Raw genomic sequence first — 20251 nt, forward strand, 5'->3', positions numbered from 1 at the left:
TTTAAATGCGCCCGTTGCGCTCATCGCGCCGTCTCGCTGGTAATGAATTAACGCTCATAAGCGTCTGCCGTCTCTGAGTCCTACCAGCGGTAAAGGGTGTATATATAACACTCGCCGCTAGCTACCTGAAAGATCTGCTCTTTGTGGCGTAATGGTTAGCGCCACGCGCTGCGGAGCGAGAGGTCGCTGGTTCGATTCCGCGCCTCGGAAGCGTTTTACTGAATTAGTTTACTTTGGGACTTTAGATATATATATATATTGTAAAGGCGTTTATTGACGGCTGGATTGACGGCGACGATGCACGACAGTCACGACGAAGCGCAGACTCTCACGAGCACTAGCTCCCTACCGAGCACTAGCTCCCTACGAAGGCCCCTACCGTGTGCATTCGACGACACGGTAGGGGCCTTCGTATTTGGGCAGCAGTTTCGAAGAGAGGCCAGCTGCAGTGGTAGGGACCGAGAGCCACACGAGTGCTCCAGGTAGGAACGTGGGTGCAGAAGTGTTGGTCTCACCGCGGATGCTTTTCTGCCGCTCTTGGTCCTGCCTCTTGGTATGCTATGGTACTGCAGAGATCGAGGTCGCGGGTTCGATCCCAGACGCGCTGTCTTTATGTCAAGTGTGACATAATCCCATACGCAAGTATCCATATAATTACGTCCGTAATAAACTGACAGCATTAGTGAGAAGTCCGCTATATATTGTGTCTAATAAAAATATTGTTCCTGCTCATTAATTTGAATTTAACAAACTCTTGGAAGGTACTTGCCGTCGCTTGCGTTTTTGTCTCGTATTTATCGACTAAAGTCATTAAGTTTTAAGTTTAATTAGCAGTATTGCGATGAAAATGCGTTGTCCTCCCATAGGCGCAACGATAGCACAACCTCAGTCGAATATCGAGCGAAAATTGATAAAGGCGCTACCTTGGTCAATTCTGGTCGCACGTGTTGCGCCTAATTTGAGGCAACACGTGAGCGTTTGAAGCCTCACGTGAGCGCACGTGTTGGTGTGAACACGTGACGCCCTCTATGCGGCATTATAACCATACTAAAAATGAATAAAAGTGTGGCCACGCATGCATCGATTTCGCTAGTATGCTAGGGTTGCTGGAAGGAACGTGGCTAATCTCTCTGTCATAGGAATTCGTATAACACGAAAGTGAAACGCGTCTTCAAGGACGTAGTTCAGTGTTTCTTGTGCATTCTTTTTTGCCACAAGCGCGAAGGAATGAATGCTACAGCAACAATTTGTAATGTCACGCGAAGAACGGCAAACAGCTCGAAACTTGCAACACGCTGCTGAAGCAGAAAGGACACTCAAAGTTGTAAATTATTTCTGTGTGAGCAGCGCGCTCCTTTTGCAAAAGCGGCCGCTGCAGTGAGCAAAGTGACCTTCGTGCTCTCAACGCAAACTTGCGGTGAGACCATAAGGCCTACCAACCACCGCCATCACGAGATAAGCGCACGAGCGACGACGCCCTGTAGAGGCGCGCGCTCATCCGCGTGGGGCGACGACCTTTAAAGCGCGCTCTTCGACTCCTTCGCGCCATATGGATAGCGATAACAAAAACACGCTGATGTACCACCGATCTCTGAGTACCGCCACCGGCAAATGGTGTATATAAATAGCTCGCCGTTAGCATGGCGAAGAACGTGCCGACTGTGGCCGAATCGTTTCGTGCCGCGCGCTCCGGAGCGAGGGGTCGTAAATTCGACACCCAGTGACGTAACTTTTTCTTCCAGCTTTTTTTATTTTTCCATCTGTTAGTATTTATATTTTACAACGTCATATCCGTGACGGAAATACGCCAGTGGAGCCATGGTGGACGCCGCCATAAAACACTTTCGTGTTAAAAGTACGTTTGATAAAAATTGAAACGCCACCTCGGAAATTTTGCATCCAAATTCAAGTTGTCATTTATTTGGAATTAACATCAGCAAAATTATCGAATAAACAAAATTAGGAAGCATGCACACTCCGTATCAGGCGAAATCGTGCTGCACGTTTGGTAATGCATCCACTCAGACAATCGGGGACCATTTCTCTTGCATCGTATGAGGAGCCGTAGTGTGAGAGACGAGCATTAAGTTCCCTTGACGTTGTGATAAACATATTGAAAACGGCGCAACTGAACTAGAACAATCGAAGTTTCTGCGAACCACAGCGCTGATTTGCAACTAAATGTTATTTGCAAGTAATTCAACCAGAACCGCTTCGCGGACACTGACGAAACACCGAAGCTGGTGGAGTTCCCTGAGTCAGGCTATCGCATTTCCATGTTCTGCAAATCTTTCGGACAATTTGTATCACTGCTCTTTATTGAACACTGTTCGTGAAGCAATAAGGTGGTAGTATAGTTTCGTTGCATCTTAACCATACCACTCTTATACTCAAGTTTACAAAAAAGCCTTCGCTTAAGATGTACCTCAACGGCAACGTCATCAGGAATGTTTCTTGGATGGCAATCTAAAGTTATCTGAACGTCAGTGGGTACATTCGCCACCTGTCCTCTAATGCCACACTGGCCATTGCCGTGCGTTAGCCTATTCTTGTGTCACTACTCGCTGACCGTCACGTCCGGCGGCTTCTTTCATCGGAAGAATGAGGAAGCTTGACCATTCTAAAAGAGCAAAGTCGTAGAACCGAGACGAGACAACTGCGTTCAATTCGAACAAAAGCAAGGTGGTTCTTATTTTGTTATTCTCGTTATTACTTCTTCGCGCGGCCCCACCACTGTGGTCTGGTAGTTACGGCACTCGACTGCTGACCCGAAGGTCGCGGGATTGAATCCCGCCCGCGGCGGCTGCATTTTCGATGGAGGCGAAAATGTCTGAGGCCCGTGTACTTAGATTTAGGTGCACGTTAAAGAACCCCAGGTGGTTGAAATTTCCGGAGCCCTCCACTACGGCGTCCCGCATAATCATATCGTGGTTTTGGGACGTTAAACGCCAGATATTTTTCTACTTCTTCGCGCGCCTTCGGTGCCCGCAGTCTTCTTCTTCCTCTTGTTATCGCCTATGAGTTTCAATACCTTCCAAACCGCAACAAGTTTTCTTCTTCATTTTTAGTGGACCAGTGGTGACTAGTGGGATTTACCCAATTTCTCTTGCATATGCCCGTAGAATGAGCCGTCTGTGTTACTCTAACATTGGACACGAATTATTCGACTCAGAAAACCTTCGCTGTTAATGAAAGCCCACTTACATGCTGACAACCTGCCACCCATGTGGCCATTCCAGACCTATCGTCTCTTGTACCTGCCGTAATTTGCGCAGATTTCAAGATGTCTAGTCCAGCTGTGAATTTTTGTACTTCATGTTCTCAGTCGGTATGAAGTGAAATGTTCAATTTTAGAGTTCGGAGAAGAATATTTAGAGAGCGTTCGAGACTTTTAACATAGCCATCTTGCAACTACGCCAACAGCTAGATGGCGGAAGTAGCCAGTGTTGCCAGAAAAATATTCCGTCGAATATTCTCTATTTACTGGTGCTCGTGATAACCAGCGTGGCCCCACTGCGGAATTTGAAAGAACAGATGGAATTATGATTAGGCGTGATACAGGAGCACGTGGACAGCCTAAGCTCTTAATCATTCTGATAAAAACAGAGAGCATTAAGACGCGATTTTTCAATACATGGAAAGCGTAAGAATGCGCATGCGCTGTGTCAAGTCTCGACAACATGCGTTAGCTTTGGCAAAGGATGCACCGCTGCACTTAGGGCTGGGCACTCGTAGGTGTCTGTCCGCGCCTTTCCCACCGGGCTCAGTGTCTGCAAACTGCCCACGTAACCAACAGACATGGCCGATGAAGGACAAACGCCACGATATTCCTCTGCGTCTAGCGGCAGCAACCAAGTAGTTCAGGAAACAAACGAGGCAAGCTCGACTCAGGACAATGCCAGGTGAGCTTCTCGGCGAAAATTTCTATTGATTAACGCAGCCCGAATGCTTGCTACGACGTGCGAAGTGTTGAACGTTTGGCCTTTTGTTTCATCCCTTTCTGAATCATTGCCAGCGCACACTTTCGGCCTTACGAGGCCTAAAACACGTAACGCCGGCTGGCTGCAGGTGCTCTTACCGGATATAATGTCATCGTGTTGGGAAATGAAGGAATGAGTGTAAGCGGATGTCGGACTGTACACGTAGGCGCCTTACAGAAGGCCTGCACAGTCAATCCATTGTAAGACATGTAGTCTTTCAATCGGCTGAGGCAGAGATAGGCGAGCGCGAGAGGACGACTGTGCTGGCACTTGGATTCTGAACGATAGGTACCCGCGTGAGTAACAGTGCAGACATGCAGTATACACAAAACCAAACACGAGGACGCTTGACTTTGGACTTCAACATTAAGACGCGCTAGCGTAATCTGCCCCCATGCGCATCGGATTCGCCCGTGCCGCAAGGAAAGGAATGTTTTTCCGCGTCACTTTGTCCGTTTCAAACCATCCTAGAATGTCTACTGCAAGCACACTTGCGAAGGCCCACTACGTCACAATTCTTCCTTTTGGAAATTGTCGGAGTAACCACAACCCCTACGCAAGATGCAACGCGCGCCTTCGCAGCTGCACACTTTGTAATCGGTGGGCAACTATAAACCGCCCCCTCGTCGCGCTATTCGCGTGTTTTGACGCATAGTGTGATTCAATGGTTTTGGCACTGAGCAGGCCCGTTGCCAGAGTGGTGCTAGCCACCCCCCCCCCTCTTTGCAGTTCCGATTGAAAATAACTTACGAAAATTGGTGTTTTTCTGAAAACAGTCAAGGCGTTGAGCATGTGCAGTAAGTATACAGTGCATCGATAATGCGGATATAGCAAGGAACCGTCGAAGACGAAAAGAAGCGGTAGACACGTCTGCAGTCACTTGCGCTGCACTAAATATTATTCTCTTATGTAGCGCTGTTAAATAGCAGTGTAAGCTTTCTGTTTAATTTTCCTATAAAGTGCTATTGTATTCTACAGTGAGGACCCCCGAATACGGCCTGGAGTAACACCAGAATCCCAAAGACCATTGTTCACGACGTCAGCTTCCAGCAGTGACACAGTACAACCAGGTACAAGCAGCGCAGTGATTCTGGACGAGAGTGCGGGGTGAGCGCCTATTAAGTGCTCCATCGAACGAAGTTGCGCGTGAGGTCTTTATCACATGCAGATCAATCATCCTTTAAGCTCATCATCTATGTCACTTAGGCCGTAGTGTTAAAACATCGAGGTGGGATTTTCAGTATAATAAGTCATTTTGATACTATATTGTCACGTGGTCGTGACGTCGACGAAGGCAGCAGTCAGCACGTCCGAGATGAAGCTCTTTATTAGGCCGAACTTGTGGCCGGGAAAAGGAAACTCCAGCTACAGCAATAAACTGATAGCGGCGAACAGAGCGTCGACCGTCGATCAACTGACAAGCGGTCAAGCGCGTCGGCGTTTATACAGGCCCTATAGAATTTTCCAGCAATATCGCTGGTGGCGGCATTATCTCTCGACAAAGCTAGAACATTCACGGGCGGCGCGCAATCTTAACAAAACGATCTACTACAATCGAGAAGCTTCTGGAGCACTGCTTTGCGGACAGCGTCGATCGTTGATAAACGTCCTAGCTGGTCAAACCCGAATAATTCAAACTAAAACAAGAAGTGGGCGTGGCATTGCCCCCCTCTGAAAAAGCATCGTCCCGATGCTTGTGAAAGAACAAAGTGAGAAAAAAAACAAGTATATACATATATAATTTACAACAACAAAGGAAAAGTAGAGTCCCCAAGATCGCTAACGCGCGAAAAACGGCTTAAGGCGCACGACATGGACGACTTCAGGTCGTGCGCGGCGTCACTGGGAGTTTGTAATGCCGTCCGGGATGACCTCGTAGTCAAGAGCGCCGAGGCGTCGAAGAACCTTGTATGGCCCGAAGTATCGCCGAAAGAGTTTTTCGCTAAGCCCACGTCGGCGTATCGGCGTCCAGACCCAAACACGGTCGCCGGGCTGGTATTCCACGAAGCGTCGTCGAAGATTGTAGCGACGGCTGTCGGTGTACTGCTGGGTCTTGATGCGCAGGCGGGCGAGCTGTCGAGCTTCTTCGGAACGTTGTAAGTAAGCGGCGGCGTCTAGGGTTTCTTCGTCGGTGACGTTCGGTAGCATGGCGTCGAGCGTCGTCGCCGGGCTCCTTCCGTAGACCAACTTGTACGGCGTCATCTGCGTTGTTTCTTGCACGGCCGTGTTGTAGGCGAAGGTCACCTACGGAAGGACGGCGTCCCACGTCTTGTGCTCAACGTCGACGTACATGGCCAGCATGTCGGCGATGGTCTTATTTAGACGTTCGGTGAGGACATTGGTCTGCGGGTGGTAGGCGGTGGTGCGGCGGTGGCTCGTCTCGCTGTATTTCAAGATCGCCTGAGTTAAGTCCGCAGTAAAGGCGGTACCTCTGTCTGTGATGAGGACCTCTGGGGCGCCATGACGCAATACCATGAACTTGGCTACCTCGGCCGCACTGCCTTTGGGCAAGGCCTTTGTCTCGGCGTAGCGGGTGAGGTAGTCAGTTGCTACGACGATCCACTTGTTGCCGGAAGTCGACGTCGGGAACGGCCCCAGTAGGTCCATCCCGATTTGCTGGAACTGCCGGTGAGGTGGTTCGATTGGCTGCAGAAGTCCCGCTGGCCTAGTCGGCGGTGTCTTCCGTCGCTGGCAATCTCGGCAAGTCTTAACGTAGTGGGCGACGTCGGCAGCAAGGCGTGGCCAGTAGTATTTTTCCTGTATTCTCGCGAGCGTGCGGGAAACACCGAGGTGTCCAGCCGTCGGGTCGTCGTGTAGGGGCTGGAGGACTTCTGGTTGCAATGATGAGGGTACGACGAGAAGGTAGTCGGTTCGAAGTGGCGAGAAGTTCTTCTTCAGGAGAACGCCGTTCCGTAAGAAAAACGACGGCAGTCCTCGCTTGAATACCTTCGGAACAACGGCGGTCTTGCACTCGAAGTACTCAATAAGGCCCCCCAGTTCCGCGTCGGCCCGTTGCCTTACGGCGAAGTCGTCGGCACTTATAGTTCCGAGGAAGCAGTCATCGTCGTCGTCTTGCGGCGGCGCGTCGACGGGGGCACGAGACAGGCAGTCGGCGTCAGAGTGTTTTCCTCCGGACTTGAACACGACGGTAATATCGAATTCTTGAAGCCTGAGACTCCATCGTGCGAGACGACCTGAAGGGTCCTTCAAGTTAGCTAGCCAACATAAGGCGTGATGGTCACTGACAACTTTGAAGGGCCTGCAATAAAGGTAGGGGCGAAACTTTGACGTAGCCCAGAGAATGGCAAGGCATTCCTTTTCTGTTGTGGAATAGTTTGCTTCTGCCTTGGATAGTGACCGGCTAGCATAACTGATAACCCTTTCAAGCCCGTCAGTCTTTTGCACAAGGACGGCACCGAGTCCTACGCTGCTTGCGTCGGTGTGTATTTCCGTATCGGCGCAATCGTCGAAATGCGCAAGTATGGGTGGCGTCTGCAGGCGTCGTTTAAGTTCTTGAAAGGCTTGCACTTGCGCCGTTTCCCACCTGAATTCCACGTTATTCTTCGTGAGAAGCGTCAGTGGTTCGGCGATCCGTGAAAAAGTTTTTGACGAAGCGTCGGTAATAGGCACATAAGCCGAGAAATCGGCGCACGGCCTTCTTGTCGGTGGGTGGCGCAAAGTCGGTGATGACAGCTGTTTTCCGCGGGTCTGGGCGCACTCCAGACTTGCTGATCACATGACCCAGAAACAAGAGCTCGTCATACGCGAATCTGCACTTTTCTGGCTTCAGGGTCAGTCCAGAGGCCTTGACTGCTTGAAGTACTGCCTCAAGCCGCCGGAGATGCTCGTCGAAGGTCGAGGAAAACACGACGACGTCGTCTAAATACACAAGGCACGTCTGCCACATCAATCCGGCCAGTACGGTGTCCATGACACGCTGGAACGTCGCAGGTGCCGAGCAAAGACCGAAAGGCATGACCTTGAACTCAAAGAGGCCGTCGGGTGTTATAAAGGCAGTCTTTTCTCGGTCTCTCTCATCGACTTCGATTTGCCAGTAGCCGGTCTTGAGGTCCATCGACGAAAAGTACGTCGCGTTGTGAAGTCGATCCAGGGTGTCGTCTATTCGTGGGAGGGGGTACACGTCCTTCTTCGTGATTTTGTTCAGGCGCCGATAATCAACGCAGAAGCGCAGTGTCCCGTCCTTCTTCTTCACTAACACCACGGGTGACGCCCACGGACTCTTGGACGGCTGGATGATGTTGTCGCGTAGCATCTCGTCGACTTGTTTCTTTATCGCGTCGCGCTCTCGAGTAGAAACTCTGTAGGGGCTCTGACGGAGTGGTCGAGAATTTTCTTCTGTTATAATGCGGTGCTTCGCGAGGGGCGTTTGTCAGAGCCGCGATGACGACGAGAAACAGTCCTTGTATTGCAAAAGCAGGGTTTTGAGCTGGTCTTGCTTGGCCTTCGGAAGGCTCGGGTTGACGTCAAAATCAGGTTCGGGACCTCTATTCGTCAAAGCAGGTTCGGCAGCATCGAAGAGGGCGAAAGCATCGCTGGCGGCTACACATTCGTCGATGTAGGCAACCGTCGTACCAAAGTTGAGGTGCCTATATTCGTGGCTGAAGTTTGTCAGCACTACTTTTGCTTTACCGTCACACAGCTCGGCTATACCTCGTGCGATGCAAATTTGACGGTTCAGGAGTAGGTGCTGATCACCCTCGATGACGCCTTCAAGGTTCGCAGGTTTTTCGGTGCCGACGAAAATAATGACGCTGGAGCGCGGCGGAATGGTCACCTGCTCTTCTATCACATTCAATGCATGGTTGCCTGGCATCGCGTGGGGCGGGAGCGCTTTGTCTGAGTTCAGTGTTATCGACTCAGACCTCAGGTCGATGACGGCGCCGTGGTCACTTAGGAAGTCCATTCCAAGTATCACATCCCTGGAGCAGTTCTGTAGGATTACAGAGCTCGCAGGATAAGTCCGGTTATTGATGGTGACTCTCGCCGTGCAGACACCAATCGGCGTTATCAGGTGGCCTCCAGCTGTCCGGATTTCGGGTCCACTCCAAGCGGTCTTTACTTTCTTCAGCTTGGTGGCGAACGGTCCACTGAAGACAGAATAGTCGGCTCCGGTGTCGACGAGAGCTGTGACGCTGTGGCCGTCGATAAGATCGTCGAGGTCGCTAGTTCGTCGTCTCGCGTTGCAGTTAGGTCGTGGCGTGGGGTCACGGCTGCGTCGGTGTGTTCCGCTGCTTCCATTTTGCGTGGTCGGGTCTTCTTCAGTCCGCGAGATTTCGTCGTCAGGGGTCTGTCTGGTTCGCATCGTGTTCTGAAGGTTTCGTCGCGGCGTCGTCGTCGGCGGCGGAGGATCTTCGGTAGTTCGTCGTACAGCAACCGCACCTCCATCGGTTGCTGCCCTTAGTCTTCGGGATACGGGCTACGCGACCGGCCCCGGTTTGGGCCAGTGTACAGCCGGCGGTGCGGTGACATGTAGCGGCCGGGCGACGGCGAGCGGAAAGGTCGTCGTTCTTGCCACTGTGTTCCGGTGAGGTAGTCGTCGATGTCGCGCGGCCATTCGCCTGGCTGCGGGCGCGGCGTGTTGATTGCGAATCCGCGTAGTCCCATCTGTCGGTACTGGCAGCGGCGGTACGTGTGGCCGGCCTCTCCGCAGTGGTAGCAGAGCGGGCGGTTGTCGGGGGCACGCAGACATCGGTCTTCCTCGGGGTGTTGCGCTGGCCGACAGGTGGTCGGTAGGGCGTCGGTGGCGGCGGCGGCGTCTGGCGACGGTACTGTGGCGGTGTGGCGTCATGGCGGGGGCGCGGAGGAGGAGCATGACGGCGGGCTGCAGCAACATAGCTAATAGCTTGCGGCTGCGGTTCTGCTAGCTGAGGCGCGCCGAGTGAATGCTGGATCTCCTGGCGCACGACGTCGGCTATGGACTCTACTTGAGGTTGCGACGAAGGTAGAATTTTTCGCAACTCCTCTTGCACGATTGCTCGAATCGTCTCACGCAGGTCGGTGGGTCCTAGGGCTTGAACGTCGGCGTAGCTTGTAGCCGAGAAGCTGCGGTTGTATTGCCGCGTTCGCATCTCGAGCGTTTTCTCGATCGTGGAAGCCTCCGATGCAAATTCAGCCACCGTCTTCGGCGGGTTCCTTATTAATCCTACGAAGAGTTCCTGTTTGACACCCCGCATGAGGGACCTCACTTTCTTCTCTTCGGGCATACTTGGGTCGACGTGTCGAAACAGGCGATTCATCTCTTCCGTGTAGATGGCAATATTTTCGTTGGGCAGCTGCACACGGGTCTCCAGCATAGCCGCGGCCCGTTCCTTGCGGACCACGCTCGTGAACGTGCTTAGGAACGTCATCCGAAAGAGATCCCATGTTTGTAGGGCGGATTCTCGGTTCTCGAACCATGTCCTCGCGGCGTCTTCTAGGTAGAAGTAGACGTGGCGCAGCTTCTCTTCAGTGTCCCAGTGGTTGAAGGTGGCGACTCGCTCGTACGTCTCCAGCCAGCTCTCCGGGTCTTCAAACGACGATCCACGAAAAGTCGGTGGCTCCCTTGGCTGTTGCATCACTACCGCGGGCAGGTGACGCATTGTCTGTCATCGTTGCCGCAGTCGTGGTCCTGGCCTTTCTGTTCAGAGTGTTGTCGGGTAGAGGCCCGTACTCCGATGCTAGGCCGTCTTGCCTACGGCTAGCTCGCTGGTCGTGGTTGGCGTCGATGTCTTCTCCGCGCTGGGGGCTGGGTTCACGGCTTGACGGGGGCGTCCGGATCATGAAGGAACAGCACCTCCACCAGATGTCACGTGGTCGTGACGTCGACGAAGGCAGCAGTCAGCACGTCCGAGATGAAACTCTTTATTAGGCCGCACTTGTGGCCGGGAAAATGAACCTCCAGCTACAGCAATAAACTGATAGCGGCGAACAGAGCGTCGACCGTCGATCAACTGACAAGCGGTCAATGCGCGTCGGCGTTTATACAGGCCCTATAGAATTTTCCAGCAATATCGCTGGTGGCGGCATTATCTCTCGACAAAGCTAGAACATTCACGGGCTGCGCGCATTCTTAACAAAACGATCTACTACAATCGAGAAGCTTCTGGAGCACTGCTTTGCGGACAGCGTCGATCGTTGATAAACGTCCTAGCTGGTCAAACCCGAATAATTCAGACTAAAAGAAGTGGGCGTGGCAATATCATACCCCATTTGTACCATTGACCTGTTGCCAGGCAGAATCACGCAACTTTTGAGTTGAGGACACAGTGAAGGTAGCACGTTACATAACAAGAAAGCCATTTTCTCCTCACAAACTTTCTTTTGGAGAAACATTTCATCGAATGTTATCATACAGCTCGGTGTAAACTGTATCAGATTGTATACTGTGAGAGGAAGAGCGAAGACGAAGCTGCGCGATCGCCGTAGAAGACTACGAGGAAGAGCGCACGGGGTCGGGAAGCACGTGACAGCGTTCGAGGCAGCGCTGCGTGCACCCTGTCACCGTTTCAGAAATGAAAGGAAAAAGTGATTTGAAGTTTTATTTTGAGAAATAGGAATACCACTAAGAACTCTAAATATCCTCTCCCTTGGGGCTGGTTCATTCAAATATAGTAGAAGGCACGTCGGCGGGGCCCTCTGCGAATTCCTGGGTGACACGAAGAGATTACGTTGCTAGTTCGTTGTTTCTCAGTTTATTGCTTCTCATTCCCTAAAAAAATCTTATTTATTTCTTTATTTCCTTTTGTTCTATCACGAAAATCACCTTATTCTACTTGAAAAAAGCACTTTCCCTTTCCATAACTGATAACTTAATGTCCCAATTTACATTAACCACCGGCTACATGGCCAATCCCCCGTTGTGAGTGTGAGCCAAATGCAAGGAACCCACAAACAAACAAACAAGCGGCATGCAAGGACAGATGGTTCTCGGCTGAACGTCCGATCAAGAGAACTAGGCGACGTCCTCAAGGCGCTCTTCCGTTCCTGGACTCCGGCTGGGTGACTGGCCCAGGGATCAGGCGTGGCTTCGCTGTTCTGGCTGCCATCCAGAGCGGCTGCGAGTTCCGTTTTGCTGTGGGCCGATGTTCGTGCTGCCGTTCGGGGTGGCTGACGCGAGCCCGGTGTGCTGAGAGCTGCTGCGGAGCTACCAAGCTACCGCTACCCTACTGCTGCTGCTGCTGCTGCTGCTGCAGAAGGCCATGTCATGGCGTTGTACGACACACGTTGAGGACGTCAACAAGCCAGGCGGCGCACCGTCTACAAGCGATCGGCGTCCCACAAGCCACAAGCTAAACACGGCGAGAGACCTCATTCAGAGACACATTTAGTACAGGACTGCATGGGACAAACAATTTTTGGTGATACTTAATTATCAGCTGCATTTTTTCTGTAAATATATTTGTGTGTTTGTGCACTCCTGGCTCGATCGCTCCTTGGCTAGCGGTCCTGGGCCCAAACCTGACACTACGTCACATATACTTACTTTCAATTTTTGCAGTTCCGACAAGGAATGGACTGACATGCTGAACGATTTGTACGAGAAGATCATTGGCAGCCCTCAAATTGCGCCGTATGTATCAGATGGCCTTCTGGCACCTTCAACACATTTGAAGATTGCTTACCAATTGGTATCACGTTTAAATTATTACAACGCGTTACATGTGTATTACCTTCGGCTACTTTCCGATACTGGCACATTTGTCGCGCAAATACATTACATTATCGCCTAATCGCCAGAAATGCAGTGTCTGGGACGAATGCAATGGCGTATCTGATCACACCTCGCGAAAACGTTACAGCATCCCTCCGAGGTTTGTGTGGTAAACATTCCGACTGCAGTACCCGCACATATATCACATTGCTTTACGTTCATATGAGTGAAGATCTGCAACGATTGCTGCTGCTTAGGACAGAATGAGTCAGCATAACGCTTGCTCAGAGTCCAGGCCCCCACAGGTGTTTGAAGATGTCCGAGAAATTGAGGCGGTTAGCTAACATTCATAGTTGCGTTCGTAAAATACTGTGCAAAAAAAAAACCGCAGCTTGCACTAGGGGCGCAACGCTGGAACCAAGAGCAGAACTAGTGTTCGACGTAGTCTTTATTTTTAGTGTTTGCTAGTGATGGTAAGCATTTCCTAGAGATGCTAAGTTTTTGCTAGTAGTAGTAAGTATGGTTAGCCTTAGCTATCGTTCTCCGGTTTCGGTCAGTACCGCACACTACGAACGCGTCGCGGGGTTTTCGAGAAAACATGGCACCTGAATAGCTGCTACGTGATGTCAATTTAGATGCGAAGCAGCTTTAGCGCTGGTTTTTGTCCGTAGTTTCATTGGCGACCGTCCGCTTTCTAAAACCTACCATAGCCATCTGTAACATATTGAGCGCGCGCTCGCGCCAAGGAGAAGACTTCTTCGTCTTGTTCTTCGACCGCCTTTGATTGATACGTGCAGAGCACTTTAGGGGTCCGGGCTGCCGTTTGCTGTAAAAGGTTGGTGTAACGCAGACAAAACCACGTGCTGGCACGCGCTTGCGCGTTCGGAGCTGGGCAAAACGCTGTGGCCTCTCCCCCTTACACTCTCTCAGCAATCATGTGAAGGCGTCGCCGAACGAGATTCTGCAGACGCGCGATGAACCCGCGAGGCGTGCTCCAACAAGAGTTCGGGACGAGTAACAGCAACAGCAACTGCGGTGAATTCATGGTGTGCTCCACATGCAAGGACGCGTTAAGATCGGCCAAGGTGCCCGTGATGAACGGTACTTTAAGTCGACCCATGTGCTCCCTCGCACCCCCGCATGGTTCCCTTTAGTGGGAGATGGTGAAATTTTTTTATCCCTTCTATCGACAGAGCGGGGCCTCCGTTCTTTCTGTGGTCCTTCTGTGGCTATTCTCGCGTCTTGACCGTCAAAGGAGCCTCCACCTGCGGCTCGATAGAACAGACCGCCTGCGTTCTGTGACAGAACGTTTGCAAAATAGCCCCCCAGTTATCGGAAACGGCGCATACACACATGTTACCGGCGCATTATCGAAGGCCACATTTCTGCACGCTCGTCGGCGCCGGGCTATTCGCGTAAGACGAGGCCGCCATAGAAACCTGTATCTCATAACAAGCTTGGGTAGAAAATGAAACTGCGGATAGGGGTGCTCTCACGCTATTATCACCATTATTAACAACATTGACGACCTGTAGACGTAGAAACCGTCACTTTTTAGGAGCTGGCGCGCCAGGTTCTTAATCTGGGCCAAAGTCCCGCACCGTAAGCGTAACCTCACTTCCAGAGGCGGCCGCCACAGGCGCAGCTCGCGCGAAAGAGAAGTCTTCTTGTTGTTCTTCGAGAGCCTTGATGATGACATTAACGCAGGCAAAACCACATATAGCATATAGGCAACGCGCGCTTCAAGCGCGATTTCCTCGAGCACACGTTCCGCCACAGCTGCAAGCTTGGCGACCGCTTGTGGTTCGACAACCACCTGACCACAATCGCTGCTATAACAACCTGTGACGTCTTTATATGACAGTGGAGGAATTGTACGGAGCATTCACGGTTTACCTGATTATCTCCGAGCCAGCTCCTCAATCATCATTCGCTTCGTGGATATGGCGCGATTTTTTTAGTTCGTAATCGCCTTGAGAATTCATCCTGTTGTTGCACTGGCTGCGGCACCGCTGTATCCTATTTATGCTTGCCCAACATGTTAATATACGCCAATAATCAGCCAGCTAAATGTTGCCTGTGTAACCGGACGTATTGTAGTTGGGAAAAAAAACTGATTTAAAACAGTTGCTCTTCCTATCTAAGCACGGTGCAAGAATTACTTTAGGTGAGCGAACGACGCGGAGGGAGCGCTTGTTGGAGAGAGCGCATTATGTTCTCGCTTTCGGCGTGCCGATAGATGGCGCGACGAACTGAGGACCATGGCGGGCTGCTGATAAATTCCGCGAAGCAGCTCGGGCACGTGGGCGATGGTTTCCAAATCTGAAAAAAAATCGCGCCATATTCTCGAAGTGAATGATAATTGAGGAGCTGGCTCGCAGAAGATCGGGAAAACCCGTGAATCTTCCGTACAAGTCATCTACCATCATATGAAGACGTGACACACGTTGTTACATATAGATATATATACGTTGTTTTATTAAATTAAATTTTTTTATGAACTACATGCGCAATTTACAATTATATACACATTGATGAAGTACATATACAAGAAGTATCTAAGAGCGTCTGATATACAAGAAGTATCTAAGAGCGTCTGATTCTCCATTGTCGACGCTTGCAGACGCAACGCTCGTCATGTTCTGTCAATTTGAAAACTGCCCCCGAGACACGCACGACAAAGTGGCCCTAAAATAGCTGTCCGACGCCCGCCTGGCTGTCAACCGCGTTCCCCACTCGCCCTGTGAGAATTAACGGCCAGGCTAGAGGGAAGACACGACGCGCGTAGCGTTCCTCTTCGCGTTCCACGGCGCTTTGAATGGATGGATGCAGGTTTCGGCGTGGGACTTCGCCCCAGATTAGGAACCTGTCAATCCAGCTCCTAAAACCGATTTATCGCGCGATAACGACCACGCGACACGTCGCGCGTTTTATAGCTTGTCGCTGTGCAGTGCATTTTCGCGCATTTGGGGTTTGGCCTTCACAGTTCACGTGCTACGTTAGCGGTGCAATGCACGCACTTTTTCTTGTTGTTGCCGTTGCTCTTTGAGCTCATTTTTGAAAATGTCATAGTGGCCGAGTGTTTTCGCACTGCGGGAGAATGGGCAAGCTCTTTGTGCCCTTTTGCAACACTCTCTACAAATCTCGCAAATAGAAGTTCGCGCTTTTCACGCCTCTAGCACGCGAAGAAAGGCTACAGGCTTGAAGGTGTGCGATACCACGAATAGACCGCGTCTTGTTAGTATACAACGTCTACTCATTTACCTTAAATGTGACAAATTATCGTGCAACACCGAATCGCACACCATCTTCGCGAGCTTGTGCGCTAGGTCGCGTAGCTTGTTCGCAGTGATCGAAAAGTTTTACCTCCAATTTACTTAAGTTCTTCAAAAACAAGAACCCATAGGACCGGGACGCTCCTTCAATAAAGTGAAACCAACATTGGCAAGCGTTTGTTTAATTGTACTTGCGAAGTTTAATGTCACAGGTCATCGAAGTTGAAGATCCGGTGCGGCATTTCGAGTTCCTGAATTATTTGGTTTACTTGGGATTCGGAGGTGCGCGAGAAATCAGAAGAAACGGGATATTTCTGCATTCCGCTTGTTTAGAAGTGTAATCGCCGCGGTAGAGAACGTTTGACAACCGGATGTGCTTCGCCTGATCGACCGCATCAGTTGTCTGAACGTGATAAGAGGGTGCTATTTCTCGTACGAAATACTTCAGATTCCGTTGCATTCGTCATATTCGCTATATGCACATTGGTTAACTGAAATAGCTTTAACATAGAGGCAGCCTCCGGGGCTGATCACACGTTGACGTTGCGTCCGCTTGAACGGGTCGTAGAGTGCCTCGATGCGTGCGGTCGTCAAGAAAGCCTACCGGGTCGTAGAGTTACTCTGTCTGCTACCTTTAGGTAGCAGAGTTGCGCATCTGTCTTCCAAACGCCGCGAGCAACCATGCATTGCGGAGAAGCCGACGCTCGGGTCAATTCTTGCATTTTTAGACGCCGCTGTAGAGAACTGAATTAACACTAGTCAACGATAATCAATGTTTATCGCCGGTCTTCAACAAGCCGGACATGTTAATTGCCGACACGATAGGCGTGTCTCCTGCGCAAACGGAGTGCTACTTCACCGCATAGCTGTGGTTGCTAGCCGGACCTATGCGCAACTCTGCTACCTAAAGGTAGCATATACAGTAGCTCTACTGGGTCAAAGTTGGTAGCGCCATCTCTCGGGCTGTTTGCAAAGGTGAACATAGCCGCGCAGCGGGTAGTCCTGGCGTTCGCTAGCCTAAAGTATTTCTTGCACCGTGTATCTAAGGCATCACTGGTAGAAGACCACATGGAGAAATATGTTTGCTTCTCTGCAGGTTACCTGTTCGTACCAACAATTTCCCATTGAACACGGCTCACGACATGGTTGCCACAACACCAGGTATGTGGGCGGAGATGTTAGGACGCCAGCGCGCAATTTGCCGCAATTGAGAAATCAGTGTCTTGTACAGTGTTAACACTGAGAGGACGTGTTCATTTATGAATGTCATTGGATAGATTCACGAAGCCAAGCTTTCATGAAAGAGAGGAAAAGGTGCGTAAAAAAGGCATTTGGTATTCTTTACTCTGGGTAAAGAATACCGAATACCAAAAAGATAAAGAATACAATTTTTTTGGATCTCCACACTCGGGTCGATGCCTGAGCAGAACGACCGCGCCAGAGCATATGGGCGTTGAATCCTGGCCGGAATTGCCGAAGCTGCAGCCAGAGCCATAGCTGGAGTCATAGCCAAAGCCACAACAATGTCTACAGCGGCTGCAATGGTCGCGGCAGACGTTAGTCGAGTCCACGACAGTGCTCGCTCCCCACGTCTTACCAGAAAAAGACCGGGAAATTTCTGCGATGCTTAGGTTCTTACGGACATCATAATCAAGCTGTTAAATAAGCTAGATACTCCGACAGCTCGAGCTTCCCTGCAACTGCTTGATGTTCTTAATGCAGTGTTTTTTGCGCTTGAGTAAACACGACGGCTCGCCCACAACCGCCCTAAAGGCCGCAGTTCCCTAATCGCAAAGCGCTGAAGTCGTGTAGGTCAGAAAAACTCCGGCCTCAGTGACCACTGTATAAGTGTGAGTGCAGTGCTAGACTCCTCCCTTTTTCCTTCCATCCCCCTTCTCTTATCCTCAGTGCAGGGTAGCAAACCGGACACTCGTCCCGCTAACATCTGCCGTTCCTCCTCTTGCCTTCTCTCTCTCTCTCTCTGAGATCGATAAGTCATTTATGAGAGCGAATGAACAACTTGATAGCGAAGTTCCTCGGACGGCTGTGCTTGTTTTGGCTTTCCGTTGTCAAATGACTCACCTCAAAACTCCCATATAGAAGGTGCAAACACAACTTCTTTATGAGTGCTAAGCCAATACTCCACATATGCCTTCTAGTCGAACACCTTGTTTCGCACTCTTTCTTAGCATACAGAGTTTTGCCTCGCAAAAGTACTGTCGCCACGTGCGTAAGCAACTTCCGTGCTTTCAGAGCATGAATATGAATTACAATACGGAAGCACCGCTTCCTGGAATCCGATGGACAGCACCGGTGCGTCTCTCACACCATCAAGTGCAAGTCAGGAGAGCCTCGTGCAAGGACCAGGCACTTCAGGAAACAGCGCAAGGTGAGCCCTTTCAAGGCATCACCTCACTTTCGAGACGGTAAGAAACATTACACACAAAAGGCGAGACAGTGACGATAAGCGATAGGCAACCGCCAAGTGATGTTCCCATGCTGCGTGTATGCGCAAATATTCGACATCGGTAGTGCCTTTGGAGTCGCGTCGACTCGTCAGGGTCTAATGGTACTGCGCGGCAGAATTCTAGTGCCAAGAGAACTATTCCTTCCAAAGAAGTTCGCCACTGCACCAAGCCACATCCGTGTTCTGGAGGAACGCCGTAACGTGCATTACCAACTGCTCCAGCCTTTGAATTGTTATCCTTACACAGGAGCTGTCTGTGGCTACGATTAAGATTTTATGGCGTCCGCGCGGAAAACATCTGCCCTAAAAAGTGCGAGTGAAAGAGCCGACAACAAAAGCAAACGCGTATCGACACTCGCCGAGAGGTAGAGTGAAGTATGAAGGAGGGTTTCCGAGGCAACCCTCCTCTTCCCAACCGGAGAGAGCGTCGGAAAGCCGCCCTCACTCTCCTCCTTCTTTTCGTCTTCGTCTCGCTTGTTTGCGGGGTTGTTCACCAGAAGCACCAGTGGCCGGTTCCTCCCCAAAAGCGTTCCGCCGACTAAGACAAGTAATCAGCACAAATCAGGGATATATTTGTCTGTGATTGGTTTCCGTCCCGATGACGGCCGCCACCGCTCAAGACATTAAACAGCTTTAGGGCTGAGTCCCCAAAGAAGCTCGCGTGCGTATGCCCTTGCGTACCTCTGTACCCCCAGCATCACCCATGGAGAATACAAATGAACGCAAGTTCTCACGTACGCAAGCTGCTGTGGGGCCCCGGCACTAAAACTCTTCAATAGAATGTGTTTGTAGCGTTCATAAAAATTCTGTGTGACATATGTGCCGTGTGTTACACAGCATCGCTCGTTATCCACCTTCGCAGAGTGAAATGGCTCATTATATATGTGATCCATGTGCTTTTCTTTCCCACAACGATAGGCTAGTTTGCAGGTGTTTCCTGAAATCTTGCTCCTGTCTGGTTTCCGATTCGAGAATTCTAAGTAGCGCTGAAAGCGCGCATACCGTGCATGAGCTCCAGAAGGAAGGAGAAGCAAAATATATTCTTTTTTACTCGCCATGTTCTGAAATGCACGGTTTGAGATAAACACGATCATTCCCTGACAGACCTTCATCAGGCTGTTAATGCGACTGCTTGTAGTCTTCGAGTGAAGTCACAAATTTGTATTTCGCGAAGATACGTATGACGTGCGTATGTTAAGCGCGAATGGTTGCAGTAGGTGGTGCTGTCAATAATACGATAGTGCCACTTTGTTTACTGTTATACAAACTGGCTGTACGGGGCGCCGCCCTATTGATACAACATTTGGCGTAAAGCCTTCCTGTACTTGCGTCATCACTGTCTGTATACATCATGAGCACTATACGTCTTGTACCTGTAGGACTTCTGGGGCCACATCGAATTTCCAATGGAATATGGAGTATCACCAAGCCGAGCACCCATACTCCTACTACGGTATGTGCCCTCCTCTTTCGACTTTTATCACAGCAACTCCTATCCAAAAGCAGTGTAGCAAACCGACAGTACGCCTGGATGGCTTCCCTACTAACAGTGGGCTCCTCCTTCTATGAAAGCGTTCCTTCCCTGTCTCCTTTCTCGTTGCAATGCGGTAACCGTGTTCAGTCTTGTTTTACCCCTCTGTCTGTACTATGCCCCTTCACAGGTCATATCCCCAGTCTCATGTTCACTGCTCATACTAGGGCTTAGATAATGCTTCTTTAGTGATGACAGATTACACAGTTTAGAAATAAAAGCAGTGAATGGACACCATTTAAGAGAGTTTTCACTGAACAAACATGATTTGGGTTAAGCTTGGTTAGAAATCGATGTCATAATGGTGTGCTGCTGGTGGTGCGGTGCATGCCTTCGTTTCGACGGTGC

General features: G+C 50.6%; 2 protein-coding genes across 2 annotated transcripts in view; both read left to right on the top strand.

Annotated features, from left to right (window-relative positions):
- Positions 1-20251, top strand: part of LOC125759931 (zinc finger protein 239-like) — a 175375-nt gene that overhangs the window by 114581 nt on the left and 40543 nt on the right. The window lies entirely within an intron of this gene.
- LOC119405222 (zinc finger protein ZFP2-like) overlaps positions 18206-20251 on the top strand; it is a 36938-nt gene continuing 34892 nt past the window's right edge. The window contains exon 1 of the mRNA XM_049419439.1: positions 18206-18294. Within this exon, the coding sequence (XP_049275396.1) occupies positions 18206-18294 (89 nt within the window). The remainder of the gene's footprint in view (positions 18295-20251) is intronic.

Source organism: Rhipicephalus sanguineus, chromosome 9 (assembly GCF_013339695.2).
Source record: "Rhipicephalus sanguineus isolate Rsan-2018 chromosome 9, BIME_Rsan_1.4, whole genome shotgun sequence".
Taxonomy (NCBI): domain Eukaryota; kingdom Metazoa; phylum Arthropoda; class Arachnida; order Ixodida; family Ixodidae; genus Rhipicephalus; species Rhipicephalus sanguineus.